The sequence below is a fragment of the Pollicipes pollicipes genome, unplaced genomic scaffold (genome assembly GCF_011947565.3).
Source record: "Pollicipes pollicipes isolate AB1234 unplaced genomic scaffold, Ppol_2.1 Scaffold_7261;HRSCAF=8764_pilon_pilon_pilon, whole genome shotgun sequence".
Taxonomy (NCBI): Eukaryota; Metazoa; Arthropoda; class Thecostraca; order Pollicipedomorpha; family Pollicipedidae; genus Pollicipes; species Pollicipes pollicipes.
The window spans coordinates 39,564,612-39,585,175 of record NW_023597054.1 but is presented as its reverse complement, the minus strand read 5'-3'; the positions used below and the strand labels follow the sequence as shown (position 1 = coordinate 39,585,175).

At 53.8% G+C, this 20,564-nt stretch overlaps 1 protein-coding gene across 1 annotated transcript; it reads left to right on the top strand.

Moving 5' to 3' along the window:
* Positions 1-9,679: 9,679 nt before the first annotated feature.
* On the top strand, positions 9,680-11,020 carry Ipk1 (Inositol phosphate kinase 1; the record flags this gene model as incomplete). The annotated part of the gene is made up of 2 exons (XM_037235223.1): positions 9,680-10,423; positions 10,661-11,020. Coding segments are annotated over 2 exons (1,104 nt in total), but the record flags the coding sequence as incomplete, so codon positions are not given.
* Between the last annotated feature and the right edge of the window lie 9,544 nt (positions 11,021-20,564).

The window sequence follows — 20,564 nt, the reverse complement described above, 5'->3', positions numbered from 1 at the left end:
TTTAGAGGGATGCATCATATGACACTGGTTTTCGGCCTGACACGAGAGGCCTTTTGACCCGCGCAGTTGACCCCGGATCGACACAAAAACCCTCAATGACGCAACAACATCCGTGATCGCCACAGATGGTCCAATAATTGGACAATAGACTTCAGTTCGACTCAACGGGCCCCTAGTGGAATTGTGTTGGAGGGCCCACCGTTCGGTACTTGGAGCCCTGGCTGGTACAGGACCCTTCCATTGTCGTAATATGAACACTCATTATAAGTTCGCACGTTTCCTTTCATTGTCAGAGGGCTCCAACCAACGCCAGAGGTCCTTTGTCATTCGGGGTCCGCGTCCCTGTTGAACAAATGTTCTCCTAACCGATTCGAGGCCCCTTGTTGACACAGAACACCCTGTTAGGCACTATGACCCTGACCGATACAGGAGCCCCGCATTGTGTCAAGGACCTCGAACCTTGCTTATCGCGGACCTGGGCCATGTTCCCGTTTGGGAATGGGGTCCCAGGGCTCAGACGGACTTGGAGTCGACTATTTGGCGCAGTGTTGAGGCCCTATATGATGGGGAAAGAACCACACCACGTCTCTCATCTCGTGCCATGCGTTTTCTACGGTTCTTCTATATGTATGGCTTAATGTTTGATTCGAGTCAATGAATTACGAGTTACACGATATAAAGGAAGATGCAGCGATGATGAAAATGCGTCAAGAGCTTAAGAAAGGCCTTCAAAGTCAAACAAACCCGTCTTTTCCAAATCGGTCAAGTTTAAGATAGTAGTCTAAGCCTCATTCCTCGGATAAAACTACTGTCCTAAACTTGACCGATTTGGAAAAGACGGGTATGTTTGCCTTTGAATATATGAATATGGGTATGTGAAATGTGTTCCTCGCTAATGCACTGAACAAATTACGTAACTTTGGTCAAGATCAGACACGGGTGCGGTACGGCTCTGGGAGGTCATAACGGCCGGTGGCAGGTGGTGCCAGGACGAGGCCGCACCATAAGAAAACGCCCACCAAAGCGCCGGCCACCGCCCACCTCATGATGCGCTCACTCATGGCGGTCCGAGGGGTGAACAGCGACTGGATCGCCAAGGTGGCACGGGGGCCATTTAGGACCTTGAAAACGTCGATGTGGTCGCGGCGCGTAACAAGGTCACTGATTCTGCCCCAGGCCAGGATCTTGCCACCGGTGCAATACGATTTTGGCGCACCCGAGACGATCCTGGCCGCGAAAGTGATGACTTTTTAGACCCGGTCGAGATAGAAGGCGGCCTGGCCGAGCCCTAATAAGAGGGCCCTTATAAAAGTCATTAGACTCATATTTCAGGTCACAGCAATGTAGGTGAGGAGCCGGGCCCGATTCTAATCGGCCCATGATCTTTGGTAACGAGGGGTCCTTTGGACCCCCGCAAACACGGCTTGTGACGACTCGGGTCACTTGTCGACGCAGGACTTCCTGTTGGGTACTGACCGACACCATCATGGCTTCAGTGACCCCAAGTAATGCAAATCGCGTGTTTAGCCTTGCCCTTGCTTAGGCATAGCCCCCCCCCCCCCCCCAGGGCTCAGACCAACATGTAGCCAACTGCTCAGTGTTGGTAGATGGCCCCTGGCCGAAATAGAGGCCCGCACGAGCAGAGGCTCCCAATCGATGCAGGAAGCCTTCCGACCGGTGTTTGAGGTCACGGCCTTACGGGTAGGAAGGCGTTCCTGGTGAAGCTTACGGCTAGTCCTTCGGGCCCGTGGTCATCAATCAAAAAGGCAATGGGCCTTCCAATCGGGCTCTTGGTCTTTGGTCCCGAGGGGCCCTCCAGCTCTTCTTCGGACTTCTTCAAAGCCCGCGACCGACTCGGAGCCACCAGTCGACACATGATCTCCTGTTAGACACTGTGGGCCCCTGACAGACACAGGAACCCCAATAATTTCGGGACCTCAGACCAATGCAAATCGTGGCGCCCCGGCCTTGCTCCTGCTTGGGAAATGGGTCCCCAGGCTTCATCCTGACAGAGAGCCAACTGTTCGGTGTTCGTGGCCTCTGGCCGGTTGCGACAGCCGCATTGCCTCAAGGGGTCCTCAAACGGTGTCAGAGGACCTCTGACTGATATTTCAGACCACAGCCCTACACGCTGCGATTTTTTATGTAATCTACAGCCAGATCTTTGGGTCCTCGTGCCCTGCAACCAAGCCTTTGTTCATCGGTTCCGGCGGGCCGCTCGGGCCCCTCTTCGGGCCTCATTGAATGCTACCTCTAGCCGACTCGGAGGCTCTTGCCAATACAAGGCCCCTTGCTGGGCGATGCGGGTTACTGACAGACGCTGGGGCCCCGACCATTGCAAATCGCTGGCTCCTGCTTTGTCCCTGCTTGGGAAATGGGCCCGCAGGCTCGTGCCAACGCGAAGCCGACTGTGTGTCATTGGTAGTGCCTGAATGACATGTAGCCCGTTATCAGCTCAGGAGGCCCGTGCTCAGCGCGCAGGGCACTCTTACTGACATGAGAGTGCCCGGTACTGTGGGCCGTGCCCATGGTAGACATCCGGCTAGCCTTTTGGGCCCTTAGAACCCTCAAATTGAGCCCTTCTTCGCAGGTCCCGAGGGGCCCGGAGGGCCCCTCGGAACCTAAGCGGGCTACGTGCCCCCTGTGCCCCTCTGCCTGCGCTACCAGGCATGGTGGAAACTGTAGGTGAGAGTGGTTGGGGGCTGAGGCTGGTCCCGTAAACTTTCACACTCTCGCATTTAATAGCATCAAGCATTGATTGGCAGTAATTTGGCAGCATTTCTGGTGAATTTCAGTAAACTAGAACTCCCAGAGATATCCTGAGTTATTTGGTCGGAAAAAGTCGCTAGCGACTTGAAACAAAAACACGCTGTTCGTCTTGATCATGGCGCATTGCTCTTAGCTCGTCGCGGTGGGTGGCGCGGGCTGCCGGTGCGCTCCTGCGGCACGCAAGTTTCGGTAAGATATTCGTGCGAATTCGCTCCCATTCTCTCACGAGAAATGATAGGCCTGGGTGCTTGAAATGCATGCACGATCGGAGTTGTGGTATATACTGGGGAACTGGGTCGGGTCGTCAACAATACTGTTCGTGGGTTTGCACACGCCCACACAGGTACTCTTGCTAACAGAGTACTGATACAACACAATTGTGGTGTGATTTTATGAATATATGACGCTGGCCAGCACCAGCGTACATATGCGTTGTCAAAAAACTGATCAAAACTGATGCTGGTCAACAACAGGCTGTGGTGGCCTGATGTGGCAGGCAGATTCATGGGTTTGGCTGTTGGCTGTTCATGTACTATGCATCTAAGGAATATCACTGAATTGATGTAACCTAGGGAAGGCCTTGAGCTCCAGATCTTGCAGACTTAAAAACTTTTCCACACAAAAAATTAAAAATACCACTTATGATGAACATCACATGATATATTCCAATAGCTATGTGCCACCTTCAGTCACATAGCACATCCGATGTTACTGGGAATATGTTATTTGGTGAAAATTATAAGCTAATTTTTAGTTAATTATAATACTCTGTCCTAAATTGATAGATGCAGCTTCAAATAATTGACATTTGAAAGTGGCTGTGCATGTCATTCAGTTGCCTGGTACCTCCTGCATCCTGGCACATTGACAGTGATTTACATTGGCCCAACCAATGTACATATCTGACTCCTGCTTTATCCCTGCTTTTGGAATGGGCCCTCAGGTCCACGCTGACATGGAGCCAACTGTGTTATGGGTGGTATCTGACTGGCATATAGGCCCCCATTGACTCAAGAGGCCCCTGATCAATGTGCAGGGCCTCCTGGCTGGCACGGGAGTGCCCGGCCCTGGAGGCTGGAGTCTCTGAATGTGACCCCCGGACGGTCTTTCTGGCTTTCGATGTCCTCAAAGCAGGCCCTTAATCATAGGTCAGAAGAAACAAGAGGCCCCTCAGAACCTAAGAAGGGGGTTGCAGCACATACCATTCGCTAGGAATGGAGTAGTGATAGAGCACTTGCAAACACTGGTGTTACATGGCATCATCAGCAAATTTCTGGTTGTTTGTATATTACCACCTTTGTATTTGTGATGATGCACTCAGTTGGTTTTCCACTTGTTCTATAATACCACCCTTGTGTTTGTAAGGATGCACTCAGTTGGTTTTCCACTCATTTTTGGAAAGCTAAATTCAGAAGGCTTTGAATGGTGAGTGTCACCTATGAAAGCTATCTCTAAAGCATGCTTTAATCAATGCACCAAGCAAGTTTTCTCTGAACATGATTTAGAAATCACAACTAGGTCATGCAAACTATGCATTAAGCAGTTCATTTGCACTAAAGGATACACTTAAAAAGCTGTTTGGAGGCCATATCTCTAACAGGCCCTTTCACTCTGAGTATTATGGCAATCATTTGCCTGATGGCAGTTGGCTGCTCCCTGTGAATGGCCTAATGGATTTGCCTCATGCTTGTGGGTGTGGCTTTGGTGTTGCTGATGGCCAGTGGAGTTGACACCTTGCGCTGAAGCCTAAGCCGTCAGTTCTCAGCTTGTTTGGAATGTATTGAAGTAGTAAAAGCATGCATGACATAAATAAAACGTAGTGAGTGGTTCTGTTCATTTATTTCATTGTTCCAAATGCAGTGTTCCTGGTTTTTGTTTGTCGGCTTGATATGTGCTGTTTGATCATTATCCCAGCATAATCGTCGTCATATTGTGTGTGCGTAGAATGTGCAAAGACTCACATTATGCTATATGTGGAAGCATATTAATCTTATGAATATATATATGTAATGTTCCAATCCTCTGACTATTCACCTGTAGCTTATATCCTCCATACTCTCCGAGATACATCACGGACTGCTGGGGCAGCTTATCCCTCCATACGATGACCGAGAATTCTAGGAATCAGCTGTGATCTGGCATGCATATCTCAGGTTGTTCAACTTAAATGAATCAGTTTTGTGACTTTATAATCAAACATGTGCAGCCTCCTGCAATTCTGTTGAACTATTACTTCATGCATTACGTCTTTGTTATTCTGAGAAATTCACGAATTCTATGCAACAAGAAGGCAGACAAGACGGACTCAGATTGGTTTCTCCTGTGTAACTGTGTTCTTTGGCTCTTTCCTCTCGTTCACTCGCTTTGTAGGAATATCAAAGGCGCACCGAAATGAGTGCAGGCTTTCATACGGATGATGACAAAAGCAATTTAGCAGTCAAGTTCACTGGACACCGACTTCGCCTGCGGTTGAATACAAATGCGGTTAATGATAGTCACCAACATTGAGTCCGGTGGAAGAAGTTTACAAAATAGCCATTTCAACGGAAAAACCGAGTTACTGAAGAATCACGTGAGAAAACTGGCGTGCAATCGGAAAATCACACAATCCAAACATGGTTACGTAAAAGAGCAGTTTGTAAATTTCAGCTTGAAGGTGGTTATCTTTCTTTACGTTTCCATTCTGTTGATCATGATATGAACTCCAGAAGTTTCGCTTTCACGTTTCGTCCGCGGCAGTGACGTCGTGTAGGATTCGTGTTTATAGAATGATAGCCGCGTAGAAGTTTGTTGGCGGTTTTGTAGAAGTGGTGTGCGATTGCTTTGTCCATGGGAGCTGTTACACAACAGCAGTGCCGGATTGACGTTTTGCCAATATATGTTGAGTTATGCCCGTAGAGTTTAACACACGGAAGTTCGCCGCCTAGAAGTGGTGCACTAGTTTTACCAGCACACGACTGTGATGTGGTGACAGTTGTGCCGTCACATCATCTGAACAGCCGACCGCCTGCGGCTGCCGTCTGGAGCCGCCCCTCGCCCGCGCCACAGCGCCAGCCTCTGGCCCATATTGCCGCCTTGTGATCGGCTGTCTGGCCGGCGTTCTCGTGACGGCCGTGTTGCCAGCGGCCGATTGACGGTGCGCCTGGCGTCGGCTGTCAAACGCGCCGGCGACCTCGGAGGTAAACCCGGAGGTCGTGCCGCCGGCTCGCAAGCCAGACTGGGTCCCCGGACGGCTGGCAGCCGGCGTCGCGGCGCTCAGGCGGCCCCCGCTGACGCCGGAGTGGGGGCGGGCTGGCAGCGCAGCCGCGCGTGGTGCGGTGTCGGCGGTGGCCAGTGCCAGGGAGTGGCTGTCGCAGATTGAGCCAAGTCTGCCAGGCCACTAATGCAACGGAAAAGTCAGATAACGCGACGTATCGTTTTCGTATGTTTCGTGTGAAATTGGTTTTGAGGTACACTTTGGCACAAATTTTGCGCAAGAATCGTGAGGAATGAGTAGTATTGTAATTCGTGTGGGGTATTTCACCGACGAATATCTGCCCCGCGCTGTCCATGGCTGCTCATGTCTCCGTTATAACTTAAAGCTGTCGCATTCGGGTGATTCCTTCGGTTTTGCCCGTCAGGCCGAGTCCAGTAACGCCAAATCGCGCTTTTCACTCTACATTACGCGCCATTTGTCCGCTTCAAAGCGCTGGCTCTGTGTCCAAGCATCAGTATGCCGCCCTGCACTTTCAGACAATAACTTGAGCTCAGCTGAGATCATTTAATAGTAAACCACTTTGTCTAGAAATAGTAGCAGCTTTTACAACTAACCAAACGTTCATCTCACAGTGAAATAATTTTAGATTTTTGGGGATGGTTCAAGGCTTTGCCTGCATGGAATGTGGCCTTCATGGACAATTACGTCACACTGTCATTTTGGCTCGTGATTTAACGGTCTCGTGAGCTGATCCGGCCCAAGCTTCAGGACTTCTCCTGATGCGACCCTGTCCTGTCACAAGTATTAGGAACGTCCGCTAGACATAGCTTCATTAAGCCGGGCGGTGCCGCATATGCAGCGTCAAGGACTCGTCGCGGAACCACGAGTTTTTGCATCTGCACGTGCGAACTCCCGAGAGCAAGGCTGTCTTTCGTTAGGTGGAGATTGTGGCAAGTCAGAATGTTTAGATAAGTTGAAAAATGCTTTCAGAATTAGCTTTCCCGAAGTTAGTTATGACCTAGTGAGCCCTTCGGAATATCCATCCTAAAGACCAAGGCTTGCGTCACAGCCATCTACACTGGCGAGCGTTAACAAGCTTGGTCTCTTCCATTGAGCGATTTGAATTTTTTTTAGAAACTTACTCAACTACACCAAATCAGCTCAAGAGGCGAAAGCTTCGGGGCGTGACCAAAACACATTACGAACTTCTCAGCTGAAGTGTTGAGACGGCTGGCCGAGAGGAAGTCATGGGGTCGGCCGCCTGCTCCTTTCGCCCCGCATCACATCGGGTCAGGTGTGGTCGTGGGCGCCGCGCTATCCCCGTAATCGGGCAATGTATACAGCTGACTTTGGACCCGGCGAAGCCGGTACAGACCGGCGCGCGATCAAACAACCGCCGGTGGAAGACCGCGATACGCTGCCAGGCCGGCCAGCGTGGGCGGCTGGCATCGTTCCCGGCCCGTCCGCCGTGTTTGCCGGCCCGTGCCCGCCCCCCCCCCCCCCCCCTCCCACCCTGTCGTCTGGCTGGCTGGCGCGTGCTGACCCCGTGTCCGGCGGGCCGGTCGGAGAGTGAACAGGCCGGCCGTCAGCAGCGCCGGCTCCGACTATCGAGGCCGCTCTGACAGGCAATAACACGCGCCAGCCACCTGCTGGTGCAGCAGGCCGAGCGGGGAGGCAGTCGCCCGCACCCACAGCGATCGGATGGTCCCGCGACTCGTGACACAAACGAAGTGCAGTACGAAAACTGGGGGGCAAACTGAAAACTGTTTTTGACTGAGTTGGCGTGGTGGGAATGTACGCATACGCAGCCGGAGTAGAGCAGCCTGACATGTGCTGCGGAACGCAGAAACACTACAGTTGTCTGTCAGAGCAACGTGGGTGGCCTTAATGTTTGAACGCCTTGCATTTTTTTTAGATTTTTTGGACCTCTTGCGGCGGGCGAGACGGTCTCCATGTCCTTGAGCCCGCGGGATTGACACATAAACTGAATGAGAGCGTCGCTGAGGTGCCATTGGGCGAGACATTGCCAGCGGAGCGCTTGCTGCCGCTGTGCTGTTTCACCCCATCGGCGGTTGTTTGATCACGCGCCGGTCTGTACCGGCTCGGCCGCGGGTCCAAAGTCAGCGGTATGCATTGCCCGATTGCGGGGATGCAGCGACGCCCACGGCCACACCTGATCGGGTGTGGTGCGGGCCGAAAGGAGCGGGCGGCCGACCCATGAGCTCTGCTCGGCATTAGCCACCAGCTGTGCCCACACTTAAAGGGAGTGTTTCGCATGTGAAGATATTGAAGCAAGCATCAGCTATGATGAAACAATCGCACTTATAACTATTGGTATACTTTGTTGTAACTACTGGTATACTTTTTACAACTATTGGTATACAGTGGAAATGACTGCTCCAGACAGTACAATTTTCTGGTTAGCAAATATGCTCCTCATTGCGTCATGGTTTGATTACGTGATCGTACCTTGCACGGCATTCATTTAAAGCCTGTTGACGGCCGTTATATCTGGAAATCGCACCCACGAACGCCAGATATAAATGATTTGCCAGTCATATCTTTGTTGGCCTTGATCGCCCCATGCCAGATAGAATGGCAGGATTCGAATGACGCTGTAAAGATGTCACGAATGCCATGGTGAATTTACAATACTCGTTCCGACATATCTTTCCCCATTTTCCCGGGCGTTTAGCTCAGAAACTAGAGGGGCTTAGGTCTTAAGAAGGGTAGGATTGTGGACGGTACCGGAAGGTCTTCAGGATGGCCGTGTCAGTTTAAAACCCCATGTAAATGTGGAACACTCCCTTAAAGCTGTGAGGTTCGCAATGCAATTGAGTCACGCCCCCTAAGCTTTCGCCTCTTGGGTGATAATTGTTGTGTAAAACGTCAAGGATTGGTGAGCTTTTCTTCAAGCCTCTTAGGAAAGGCGCCTCGCGGCTGGCCGCAACATCCTGGCGGACAGTAGGACCATCGCAAGATCTGTTGGAATGATACCTGGACCGTGACGTGCTTACTGATATACTGTGTTTGTGCCTATGGGCTTCTCTGTCTCGACCAGCGAGTGCAGCCCCGTGAGCATGGCGTGGTTAAATCTCATTAATGTCGGCGAGAGATAGGCCGATTCCACGATCCTATTGCAGCGGTAGTAAAGTACTGCGGCGGGTTTAACTCTGGGGCCCATTCAGCAAATCGCGGCGACTCGCCAGGTCGCAGCCAGGTGGGTGAACACCTGCACCCGCCCGCGCCCGTGTCCGGTTTGTGCCGTTATGACGGTCGGTCGGTGGGGCTGCACACCCGCCCGGCACGGCATGTGAGCGGCGCCGGGCGCGCCGTACCGACCCTGGGGCGCTGCGCGGCCGGCCGCCGCCGCCGGCGGGGGTCCCCAGATGTGAGGGGGATGTGTTGAGGTGGCGTACGGAGAAGGCGTGCTGGTCGCTGACTGTTGATGTGGGACGTGTCGGCGCGGGTCTGTTGCGGCTTGCCGTCCGCCGGGCGGACAGCAGTCGGCCGAGGTCTGATGCCGTCGGGGCTGGTCCAGCCGACCCGGGGCTCCGCCGCGGACAGGCGCGTGGTGGCCCGATCTGCACGCGCCGTGCCTGTCCCTGACGCCATCGGTGACGCCGGCTTCGTGTCGCCAGGCGGATGTCGGAGCTGGCGGAGGCGGCGGCCGCGCCGGCCGATGCCGTGCCGCTGGAGCCGTACCCGGCCGGCGCCGACTGGCAGTACCGGGCCGAGGGCGGCGCCAACATCGTCATCAGCCTGCCGCGCCAGGGCCGCGTGCTGCGCTTCCCTAAGACGGCCCACGCCGACCCGGTGGCGCGCCTGCGTCGCCTCGCCGACTACCGCAACCATGTGATCGCGCCGCTGCTAGGCGAGGCGGACGGCACGCCGTGGCAGGTTGTGCGGCTGGCGGCCGACGAGCGGCGCCGGCTGGCTGCCGACATCGAGGAGCGACGCCCGCCGCGCCGCCGTCACCACGCCATCAACGCCGGCGGTCTGGCGCTCAAGATGGACGACTGCGCCGTGTTCCCGTCGCCACCGCCGCTGCCCTCGCCGCCGCCGCACGTCTTCAGCGTTGAGATCAAGGCCAAGCAGGGCTTCCTGGCCGCCGACGACGACCTGGGCGTGTGCAGCTTCTGCATGAAGCAGTACCTGAAGCTGAAGCGCGGCACGGTGCAGCACGTGAGCGGCTACTGCCCGCTGGACCTGTTCTCTGGCCAGTTCGGCCGCGTCGACCGCGCGCTGCGTGCTCTTCTCGACAGTCCGCAGAACAACCTGCGCGTGTTCATGAACGGCCGCTTCCTGTACGGGGCACGCGCCGGCGCTGACCGGGCTCACCTGCTGGCGGCCGTGGCGGCGGCGCTTCCCGACCGGCCGGCCCATGCGCCCGACCGGCTGCTCGACATCTGGACACACCTCATGTTCACCGTCCTTTGCACGAGCGAGGCGGTCTGCGCACCGGACGCCGCCGCGCCGCCTCCGCCGGCCGGCTGCTGCCTGGCCGGGCCGGGCCCGCCGCCGCAGTCGTTTCTGGGCCGCGTGCTGCGCGGCCAGCGGCTGGCCGGGTCCGGGCCTACACTGACGGCGCAGCGCCACGACCAGCTGACGGCCACCGAGGCCGGCTGCGACCGCCTGCAGGAGGCGTTCGCCGCGCCGTTCTCGTCGCCGCGCTGGACGCGCGTGGTGGCCGAGGCGGACGAGGAATCGACCGACCCGGTGGTGGCCATGCAGCGCTACAGCATCGGCGCCACCATGCGCGACGCGTCGCTGATGATCACGCTGCGACGCGCGGCGCCCGGCGAGGACGGTACCGGCTTCCGCGCCGTCACAGACCTGGCCGGCAACCGCTGGCTCTGCCTCTGCCGCCTGATGGACCTCGATCCGAAGCACATCAACCGCGTCAGCCGGCAGCGCTTGAAGAAGGAGAAGTCGCGCGAGCTGTACCTGCGTGCGCAGCTGCCGCGCGAGCCCAGCCACGGCGTGCCGATCCCCTGCAGCGTCAGCGACGAGGGCATCGACCATCTGCTGGCGGTGTCCGGTTCGCCCGTGTAGGCTGCTGCCGCCATGAGGACGACCGCCTAGATCAATGGGGCTCGTCGGTTACTGCGGAGACCTGGGGCGCTCGCTTGACGTTACAAGATCTGGGTCCACACCTTCTGGGCGTTGCCGGGCCCCACGGCGGTCTCCCGACATCGTGGAGGTCAGAGGCGTTATCGTACAGACCCGCGGCGGTCTCCCGACATCGTGGAGACCAGAGGCGTTATTTGGGTAGTATGGGGGCTTGGAGCGCTCGCCTGGCGTCTTGGAAAACTTGAGGCGCCTGCGGGAGTTTGTTAAGAGCTGGGGCGTTCCCGGAACTTGGCAATAACACGCGGCGGCGTCCGGAGGTTGTGAAGACCTGGGCAGCTCTCTCGATGGCGATGATGCCTGGGCCGGCAAGGGCAGATATGTCTGGGATGTCGTCCAGGCGTGGAAGGTGTGACATTCAAAAGTTATAAGGACCTGGTGCGCTCCCGGGACATCTTGCAGACATGGAAGCTGAGAGCATCGTGAAGACATGGAACTCTCCATTGACGCCATGAATACATGGAACGTTCCCGTAAACTGTGAAGCATGGGGCACCCTCCAGGCAGCATGAAAGCCGCATCGCGTCTCTGGAATTTAAAGACCTGAGATGTCCTCAGGACATCTGGAAGACATGCGACTCTGTAGGCGCCGAGGTGCCTGTGATCGGCTACAGAACACCAGAGAACCGCGTACGGACTAGGGCTTCCCGGGAATCCGGCGCAAATATGGGCCTCTCGGACCCCCCATACGTTAGTCTGGAGGTCTCCTGGACATGCCTTCTATGCCGGACTTTTTTAGAGCCTCTGCATAGACTAGCATACATGCCGGACCGCTTGCCCCGAGTAGTATTCGCTTGACTGCGGGCAGTCGGGTGCTCTGACTGCCGACCCCCCCCCCCCCCCTCCCTCCCCCGGTCGAACGTGCGGCCGTGTGCTTTTCGAACCGGTGTGGACCAGAATGCTGTAGGAGCAACCGCGTGGACCAGAGTGCAGCCCTGATCCAGACAGTCATTGTGTGTATCAGGACCTGCTGTGGGCTATTTTGGCTCTTCCGTCACTTGCTGCTCGTGCGCTGCACGTCCCTCGCCGACGCCCCTGACCCACCAATAGATCTCCGTACCACGTGGGGCCCTCCGATGCAGCAGTGTGTGGGTTTTCTTACTTCTGACCTATCTGATGACGCCGCTCGATGCTGAATCACTGTTCTGTGTGCTGGAGGCCTGGGATGGAGGCCTCCTGCTGATCCAGTCTGCGCACGGACTATGATGTGGACAGTCGTCACTGTTTTTTGCGTGTGGTTGTGTCTTTGTTGTGTTTTTTTAGTGTTGGCTCGCGTGGGTGGCTGGGGTGATGTTGCTGTGTAGCAGGTTGCGAATCCTGTTTCCGCAGAGATGGGCAGATATGGCGGGCAGTGGAGGAGCTACAGACTGCTTGGAGCCAGCGGTTTGTGGAGGAGGCGAGCGGCGGGACTAGAAATGATGCTGGGGAGGGGAGGCTGAGAAGGCTCGGGAAGGGACCCAGCAGCTCCCAGCGGCGAATGAGGTACGACCATGCGACGTTACACTCAAGTCTGAACGCTCAGCCTATTTGACGTAACTTGAAATGGTCGTAAGGGCCATCTTCAAGTACGTTGCGTATTCGTGGTTATTCTCCTCCCCCCTGGTTACACATTGGCTACACTGGGCGAGAGCCCCTCCCACAAGTTACCATATAAAAACATTGTAGCATTTCGGCATCGTTCGCAACCACACTGGAGCGCAATGTTACGCTGTCCAAAATGTCGCTCCCCGTTGCGTTTATGTCTGGCTCCGCCAAACCCTCTTCCCCGATATCCCCAACGTAAGTCATGGACAGCCTCGGACAAAGTGGGCGCGGAATGGCCACTGCGGCTGGCGCCCCAAACAACAGTAATCAAGATTGTTTTAGGAAAAATTACAGAACAACAGGGGTTGCTATACTTTTTTGCACACTGGGCGCGGAAATGACGTGGGTTGCGTTTCTTCCTCATTGGCTGTTAATGTGGACAGATCACGAAGGGTGGCGGGAGTTTAAGGGTCTGGGAACAGGCTGAGCGGGAGTAACTGCCCAACTTTCAAGCCAATCCTAGCTTCGCGCTGCCATGAACACCCAAGAACAACGGGGGGGGGGGGGGGGGGGGAACCGCATGTCAGTGGGCCCACAGACCGTCGCTTTTGTAGAGGAAATCTGTCGGTGCTAACAATCGTCTGTGTTACAAAAATCCGGTGCAAAGACAGTGCCATGTCAGCAAATCAAGCGTGCTGTTATGACATATATGTGTGCATTTAAAGGAAGAGCTGGTTCTCTAATTGTCTTTCGTGTGTGTCTTTCGGCATGAAGAAGATCCTAATAAACGCAGGCATGCATTACAGATGGTAGTTTGTTGCACTCGTCCTTGACACTCCGTCAGAACCAGCCAATCGATATGTTGCTGCTGTAGAACATCTCGCACGTGCCCTTAAAACAGAATAGCCAACTATGCGGAGGGCGTGGCACGCGCTGCACCCCAGCGCGGCCGGATTTCCGGCAGGAACAGAGGCCGACCGCGCTCAGCCGGCATGCTAGGTAAACCGGTTCCCGGGCAAAAAGTCAGATGGAAAAATGCCGAATGAAAAAGCCAAGGGGATAAAAGTCAACCGAACCAAAACTCGAGCCGGAAACAAATTCAAAGCACAAAAAGTCGACAGGATAAAAGAAGGATCGGAGAAGTAGTCGAAGGGATAAAAGTCGACAAGGATAAAAGAAAAGATGGGAGAAAAGTTAACGGACATAAAGTTAAAGGGGATAGGAAGTACAGACGGAATAAGTAGAAAGTCAGAACATCGACAGCGGTAAAGGCCAACTCGATATGCAGGAGTACCTGTAGTCAAAACGACTTGAAACTGAACGTCATCGTGGAGATAGATGGAACTGAATGGGACGAAAGCGGCGAAAAAAATAGTACGGGGCCAGGCCATGCCCGGAGCGACCAGGTGAGAGCGAAGTTGGCACCGGATCGGATGAAACTGGATGAGACCAGATGGAACCAGATGAGACGGGACCGGACCGAACCGGACGCCGCCAGACAGGAACGCGCGTGACCGTACGCGATCAGACAGGACACAACCTATTTTGACATGTCAACCTGGGGGGGGGGGGGGGGGGCAATCTCCACCAGTGGCCGCAAATCCCCCCTCCCTCCCTCCCTCAGAAAGCCGTGAAGTCCTCACAGCGAAGCCATGGTTTTTTCCGGCAGCTCACACCCGACCAGGTCTTTGAAAGACGAGGGAAAACCTATGGTTTGCCGTCAAAATTGCTGGGAACCCTCAACATCTAGATTAAATACATTTTGTCCTACCCGTAGATTATCAGAATTAATGTCAAGGAGGCCGCATAGCTGAGCTAGTGAGTAGGCCGCGTAGCTGAGCTAGTAAGATAGGCTGGGCTTATAAGAGCCTTTTATTCATCAATAGGCCCACTTTCTGGATCAGGCCACCTTTGAGAGTAATGTAGCCCATGCTCTAGACAAGTAGGCCCAATATTATATTGACGAGGCCCATTTACTGACTCGAGAGACCCCGTTGCGAACTAGGAGGCAGTCTTTTCTGGGTTAAAAGGCATCCTATATGTTCAGGATGCCACATTTTCGAATCAGGAGGCCCCTTTCATGCATCAGATGGTCTCGGTTCCGGATCAGGATGCCCTGTTTGGACATACCGGGGCCCGTTTGCCAGAATTGCAAGCCCACTTCGTGAATCGGAAGCATTCTGTTCTGGATTAGTGGATTCCTCTATTCATCAGGGGGCTCTTTTCTGGAACAGGTGGCCCCGTTTAACGATGGCGATGCTCTTTGCTGATTAATCAAAAGGTCACACTCCGCATGTTTTAATTGTCGACATTTATTTAGTTGGGTATATACATGCGACAGTTAATTAGAGGCCAAATGCTCTCGGTGCCCCTCTCCCTGAAAACAACGCTGCCCTGAAGGCCCCTGTGAGCATGCTCCATTTTGTCCAGTAGGCTCCTGGAAAAAACGCCCAACTCAAAATATTTGGCGCAAACCCTCTCAGAAGCGCTTTGTTAACGTTCTTCCGGCTTTTATCCCCTTTGGATTTTGGTCTTTTGGATTTTTCTACTTGTTTGTTATCCATGTCCACCTTTAGTCCATTGACTTCTTAATTTCGTTTTTTCCTAGATGACTTTGATTTTGTCGACTTTTTACCCTTTGACTTTTCCCGCCTCGACTTATATCCCTGTTGGTCTTTATTTAACCCCGTGTGTTTGTTTGTTTCATATTTTCCGATTTGACCCTTATCCCCGTCGGCTTTTGATCATTTATACTTTTTGTCTTTCGACTTTTTTCGGTTCGACTTTTGTCCCAGTCGACTTGAAGCCATGTCAACTTTTTCCATTCGATGTTTTTCTTTCGAAGCGAACTACGGACGCAGTGATCTGCTCACTCTCTACATAAGGCACATACAGCGTAGTCCAGAAGTCATTAAGGTAGCAATATCGAAAGCAAAGAAAGCCAGTGACGTATTAGCCAACGCGGGAGTGTCGCTTTCCAAACTGAATGATGGCTGTGGCAGTAATTTGGAACTGAGGAACTATCCCCTCGAATTTCATTTAAAAAATCCGTGTTGACGTTACTCGCCTTATGAAATGAAATAACCAAAGCACGGTTATTAGCCGTTCCCCTCCCAAATTGGGCGAAAACACCCACCAAATTGGGAGAACTCTCGTAGCCCTATGTCTGACTAATTTCGCCTACCTGAAGTGAGTTCTCGTATTGTGTGTCTGTCACCTCTTCCACCAAGAACCATTAAACAGCAAATCCGTAACAACCGTAACCTCGCCATCGATTCCCTGTAGATTAGAGCGGCCACTTGCCCTTCGGGTATATCCCGTAACCTGAGGTCGTTATTGCAAAGTGACATATCGTCACTGACTACGTGACGGAACCAGTGACGGCTGGACTAGTGACAGCTGAGCCAGTGACTACCTGATCAGTGACACCCTGCGGTCAGCTTCTTCGCCGTCCGTGCGCACCGCACTGCACGGCGCTAACACAGCCAGACACGGATGTTGAGATGTGTCGGCCAGTGCCTGTGCGGGTGTCGCCCCGCACTGCGAGCGCGCCGTTTGATTGAGGTCGTGGTGTTCGGCCGAGCGACGACCACGCCCTTCTCAACTAACAAATGTCTCCAGGGCGGCAGCGGTGAAGTCGCAGCTGACAAGACTAGATCGTGCACAGCATGGCGAGCTAAGCAGCGGCAAGACGCGCCAAGGCATGGACTCGACAGCTTGCAGATTGGATGGTCTAGTGGGGGCCCGTGATGAAAACTGGCCAGGTCCGGACGCGGCAACAGGCAGCAGCTGGCTCTGGATCAGTTGTCACTCGGCCAACCGTCCTGGTTCAGTTGTCACTAGTGCAGTTGTCAATGGAACAGTTGTCACTGATTCAATTAAGGCTGGGCCAGTTGCTACTGGTTTTGTTGCCACTGGTTTAGTTTTACTGGTTCAGACGTCATTGGCCAAGTTGTCCCGGAGTTATGGAGTTACGGTTCATTTGTCCTTTGTTCAGCTATCAATGGGTCTGTAGTCCTAATCCAACTGTTTCCGGGTCAATTGTCACTCAGCCAGTTGCCCTGGTTCAGTTGTCACTCGGTCAATTGTATCTGGTTCACTTGCCACTTGGCCCATTGTCCTGATGCACACGCCACTCGGCCAGTTGTCCTGATTCAGTTGTCACTCGGCTAATTGTCCTAGTTCAGTTGTCACTCGGCCAAATGTCCTGCTCCGGTTATCATTTGTGCAGTTGTCAATGGGCCAGTTGTCACTGATTCAGTTAAGGCTGGGCCAGTTGTTGCTGGTTCTGTTGGCACTGGCTTAGTTGTACTGGTTCAGGCGCCATTGGCCCGGTTGTCCTTGGCTTAGTTGTCTGGTTACCGCTGACTTGTTTTCGCCGTGAGCTGTCCCATCAACTGCCCTTGACGATTATCGCGATGCCAGAATACAGGTCAGGTGACTGCTGGCCGAGGTCAGAGGAGCGGCGAGGCCTGGAGCTCTCCCGTGGCGCGGGCGGGCCGGGGCTGGAGTCCGGCGAGAGCGGGCCTCCCCGGCCACGGCCAGGCAGCTCCCAGTCCGGCGCCTCTGCACTGAGATGGCCCGGCGAGCACCGGTGCTGCGCCGAGCCGGTGTCCTGTTTCGGCAGGCGTGGGCGGTCGCGCTTCCGGGCACGCTGCCATCGGGGCTCTGTTTCGTAAGACGTGAGGCAATTTCGGGTGGGTGGCCACCGCCGGACGCCACAGGCGGCTGGGGCTGGGGTGGGGAGGTCTGCAGCCGGCACCCGGGCCGGACAGACCTCGGCTGGCTGCTGTCGATTCGGCGCCACCGGGGGGACACGCGACGCAGCGGGCCATCCTGCGTGGACTGAGCACGGGGTGGTCACGTGCGCCGGGCGTTCACGCAGCGGCCGCGCGCCGCTCAGCTCCCATCGGCGGATCCTCTCCACTGGAGGCGTTCAAACGCGGGCACAAACTACGTTGGATGTGTCCGATGCCTCCGATATGTCACTAACCGTTAACCAACATGTGATGCGTCAGAGCCATCTCCCACCGTTTTGTTCGTTTAAACATGTTGCCTCGCATGTTCATGCTCAGCGCACCTGAGGGCAGCGCCACCAGGAGATGTTTCATGGACGGGGCAGGGGCTTTTTTGACGCGTGCTTTCCGTGCCACACCAAAGTCCTAATGATGTTGCATTGCGTTATCATTGGGTACGCAACCACGCAACCAACCATTCCCCCGTGGCACTGCCTCTGCGTGTGTGATGGTCCTGATCTGTTACTTACACAATGGTGATCTGTTACAACACAAAAGAGACCCCGGAGCATGTCCCACCACTCATGCAGCATACCACAAACCTGGTCTGCAGCCGGTTTCAAATATATTCACCGCGCGGAAAACGCCCCTGCAGATTCATGAGATAGTTAAAAAGAGGACATTCTGAGATCCACTCGACGAAGTGCCTGGGTGCACTGACGTCGGGGCGGTTGAGATGCCTTTAGCAAGGAATGGTAGTTGTCTCTTTCCATGTATCTTCCTCCCCTCCCTCTCCCACCGCCTGTGCTCGCTGCCTTTGGTTGTCTTACAATGCGCCGTGGAAATACTTGAAAGACAGCGGTTCATGAGGCCAAAATAGGGCCCACGCCGCTGAGTCCACAGCGGCAAAAACAAACGCGTTTTCTCACTACTTGCCTTTTGCGGTTTAAAATCACTAAAGCGATTGCTCTATGGCCCCAAAATATACTTGAAGCACTTAGCCATGCAGCGCCGACTGGCAACACTAGAGTGCACAGTTAAAGAGAGTGCTCCATATTTGTGTGGGGTTTTAACTGAAGTGGCCATCTTGAACATCATTCGGTGCGGTGCACAGCCCTGCCCTTCTTAAGATCCCAAACTCTCTCATTTTTTAGCTACACGCCCGCAAAGGTGTGCAGATCATTTCGGGTAGACTATTTCGAGGTCATCCAGGCATTCCTGACGGCCTAAAAACGTCATTTCAATCCTGGCATTCCACTCGACATGAGGCCATCAAGGCCAAGACAAAATGTAGTCGTCGAGTCGTTCATACCTGGCGTTTGTGAGCACGATTTCCAGATATAACGGCCGTCAATTGGCTCTCAACCAATGTTGTGCAAGGTGCGATGACGCAGTCTATGACATATTGAGGGCATATTCACTAACCAGAGAGACTGTGTTGTCTAGAGCGGTCTGTTTCACTTAAAAGTATATCGTTATTTATAAGTGGGCTTATTCATCTTCTCTAATGTTTGCTTCAACATCTTCAAATGTGAAACATTTGGAGATAATGAAGCACATTCTCTTTATAAAACGAGCCCGACTTCCACGGCACGCAAATGAACCCGTGCAAGTCTAAACGAGGGCCTTTGTCTAGCTCTCAGTTGGATGTCACTGAACCTTCTTCAACATGCACAAAACTTTAAGCAAGTCTGTTGCCTACTTCATGGGCGTAAGGAACAGGGGGAGGGGCAAGAGGGTCATGCCCACCCCACCCCCCACGCTTTTCAGAGTGGGGCGGCCAGCAATGTTAATTGGCTCCCCACTTTTCAGGTTGCATTTGGCTTACTTTTGCACGACATTAAGATTCATGCCGACTTGCCTAGTGCAGCAGCCGTCTCCCTTAAGATGAGTTATCTTTTTCATTTGCTCATTGGCCATCGCTTAGTGTTACAGCCGGAAGGCTGACGCCGCACGGCCTGGAGACTGCAACGCTGGGCGTCGAGGCTGTTATTGCTATGACTTCCGAGCGCGCATGTTCAAGACCATATTGCGTAGTTTTCTTATCAGTTATCAATTCTGACAGGATCTTGAGCATTTTAAGACGAACATGGGTTAACCACGTTAATACAAATAAGGAACCCGATTTCATTTACAATCTACGGTCAGGGCGAACTCAATATGGCTGGAGAACACAGAAAAACACAGAACTGGAGTCTATGCGACAACTATCGGACTGCCTGCAGTGATCAGGGATGTTGTTACGTTAATGAGGGTTCCTGTGCTGATCTGGGGCCAGCTGCGGGTCCGATGGCCTCCCGTATCAGGGATGGGAGCAATGTGATATGATATATCCTTCTAATGGCCTCCGGATCGACCAGGAGATCCCTCCCCGTGCCACCAGAATGATAGCCAGAAGACACCTCGCGATGGGACGGAATGGCCCTTCAGCCCTTGACCGGAAACGGTCAAGAACTGAAGGTGTTCCCCTGGTGTTCTACTCAAGAGGGCCCTTGCCCGGAAGGGAATAAGGGGTCTCATTATTGTTGAGTAGATTGGGTGTCTCATTATTATTGAATAGGTTGGGTCGAAATGAGCTTAAAAAACGAGCATGGTCATGCCATGTTTGCCTGAGAACGTTTATTTCTTTTAGAATGCATTATTGAAACAAATTACATCAAAAGGTTTGAACATGCCCGCCCGCAACCTCGAGAGCAAGAACAAGGATGGTCTGGGTTGCAACTTCCGTAAAACTGAAAAGTTTCGGCCACTGCAAGTGCCACCAGACGGCGGGCGTCGCGTTAATCTGTCTTCTGGATAAATCCAATTCCAGCCCCACTTTGCGGTGCTTTAACACGCGCCCGGGTGGCCGGCTGGATACCCTTTCCTCGGGTGAGGGTCAATTTGACCACCAGAGATCTCGGGAACTAAGAAAGCTAGAGACACCAAACTTACATGGTGTGTTGACCTGTACGTGAGTTCACTTATCTCAAAGCTTCAGGTTCCTAGGTTCCTAGGTTACCTTCTGGTCAAATTAGGTCAAACAAGGTCAAGTTCCAGATTGGTCTCCAAAGTGTCCCCAAAACCTAGATAACCGTTTCTAAGCATAAGGTTGCATCCTCAGTTAAAGCCAGTGACCTTGTTTGACCTTTTGAAGGTCCAAGGTCGTCTTTTGAAGGTGTTCAGGATGGCCAAAATCATACAAGCTGATCTGAGTTTTGCATTTAAATC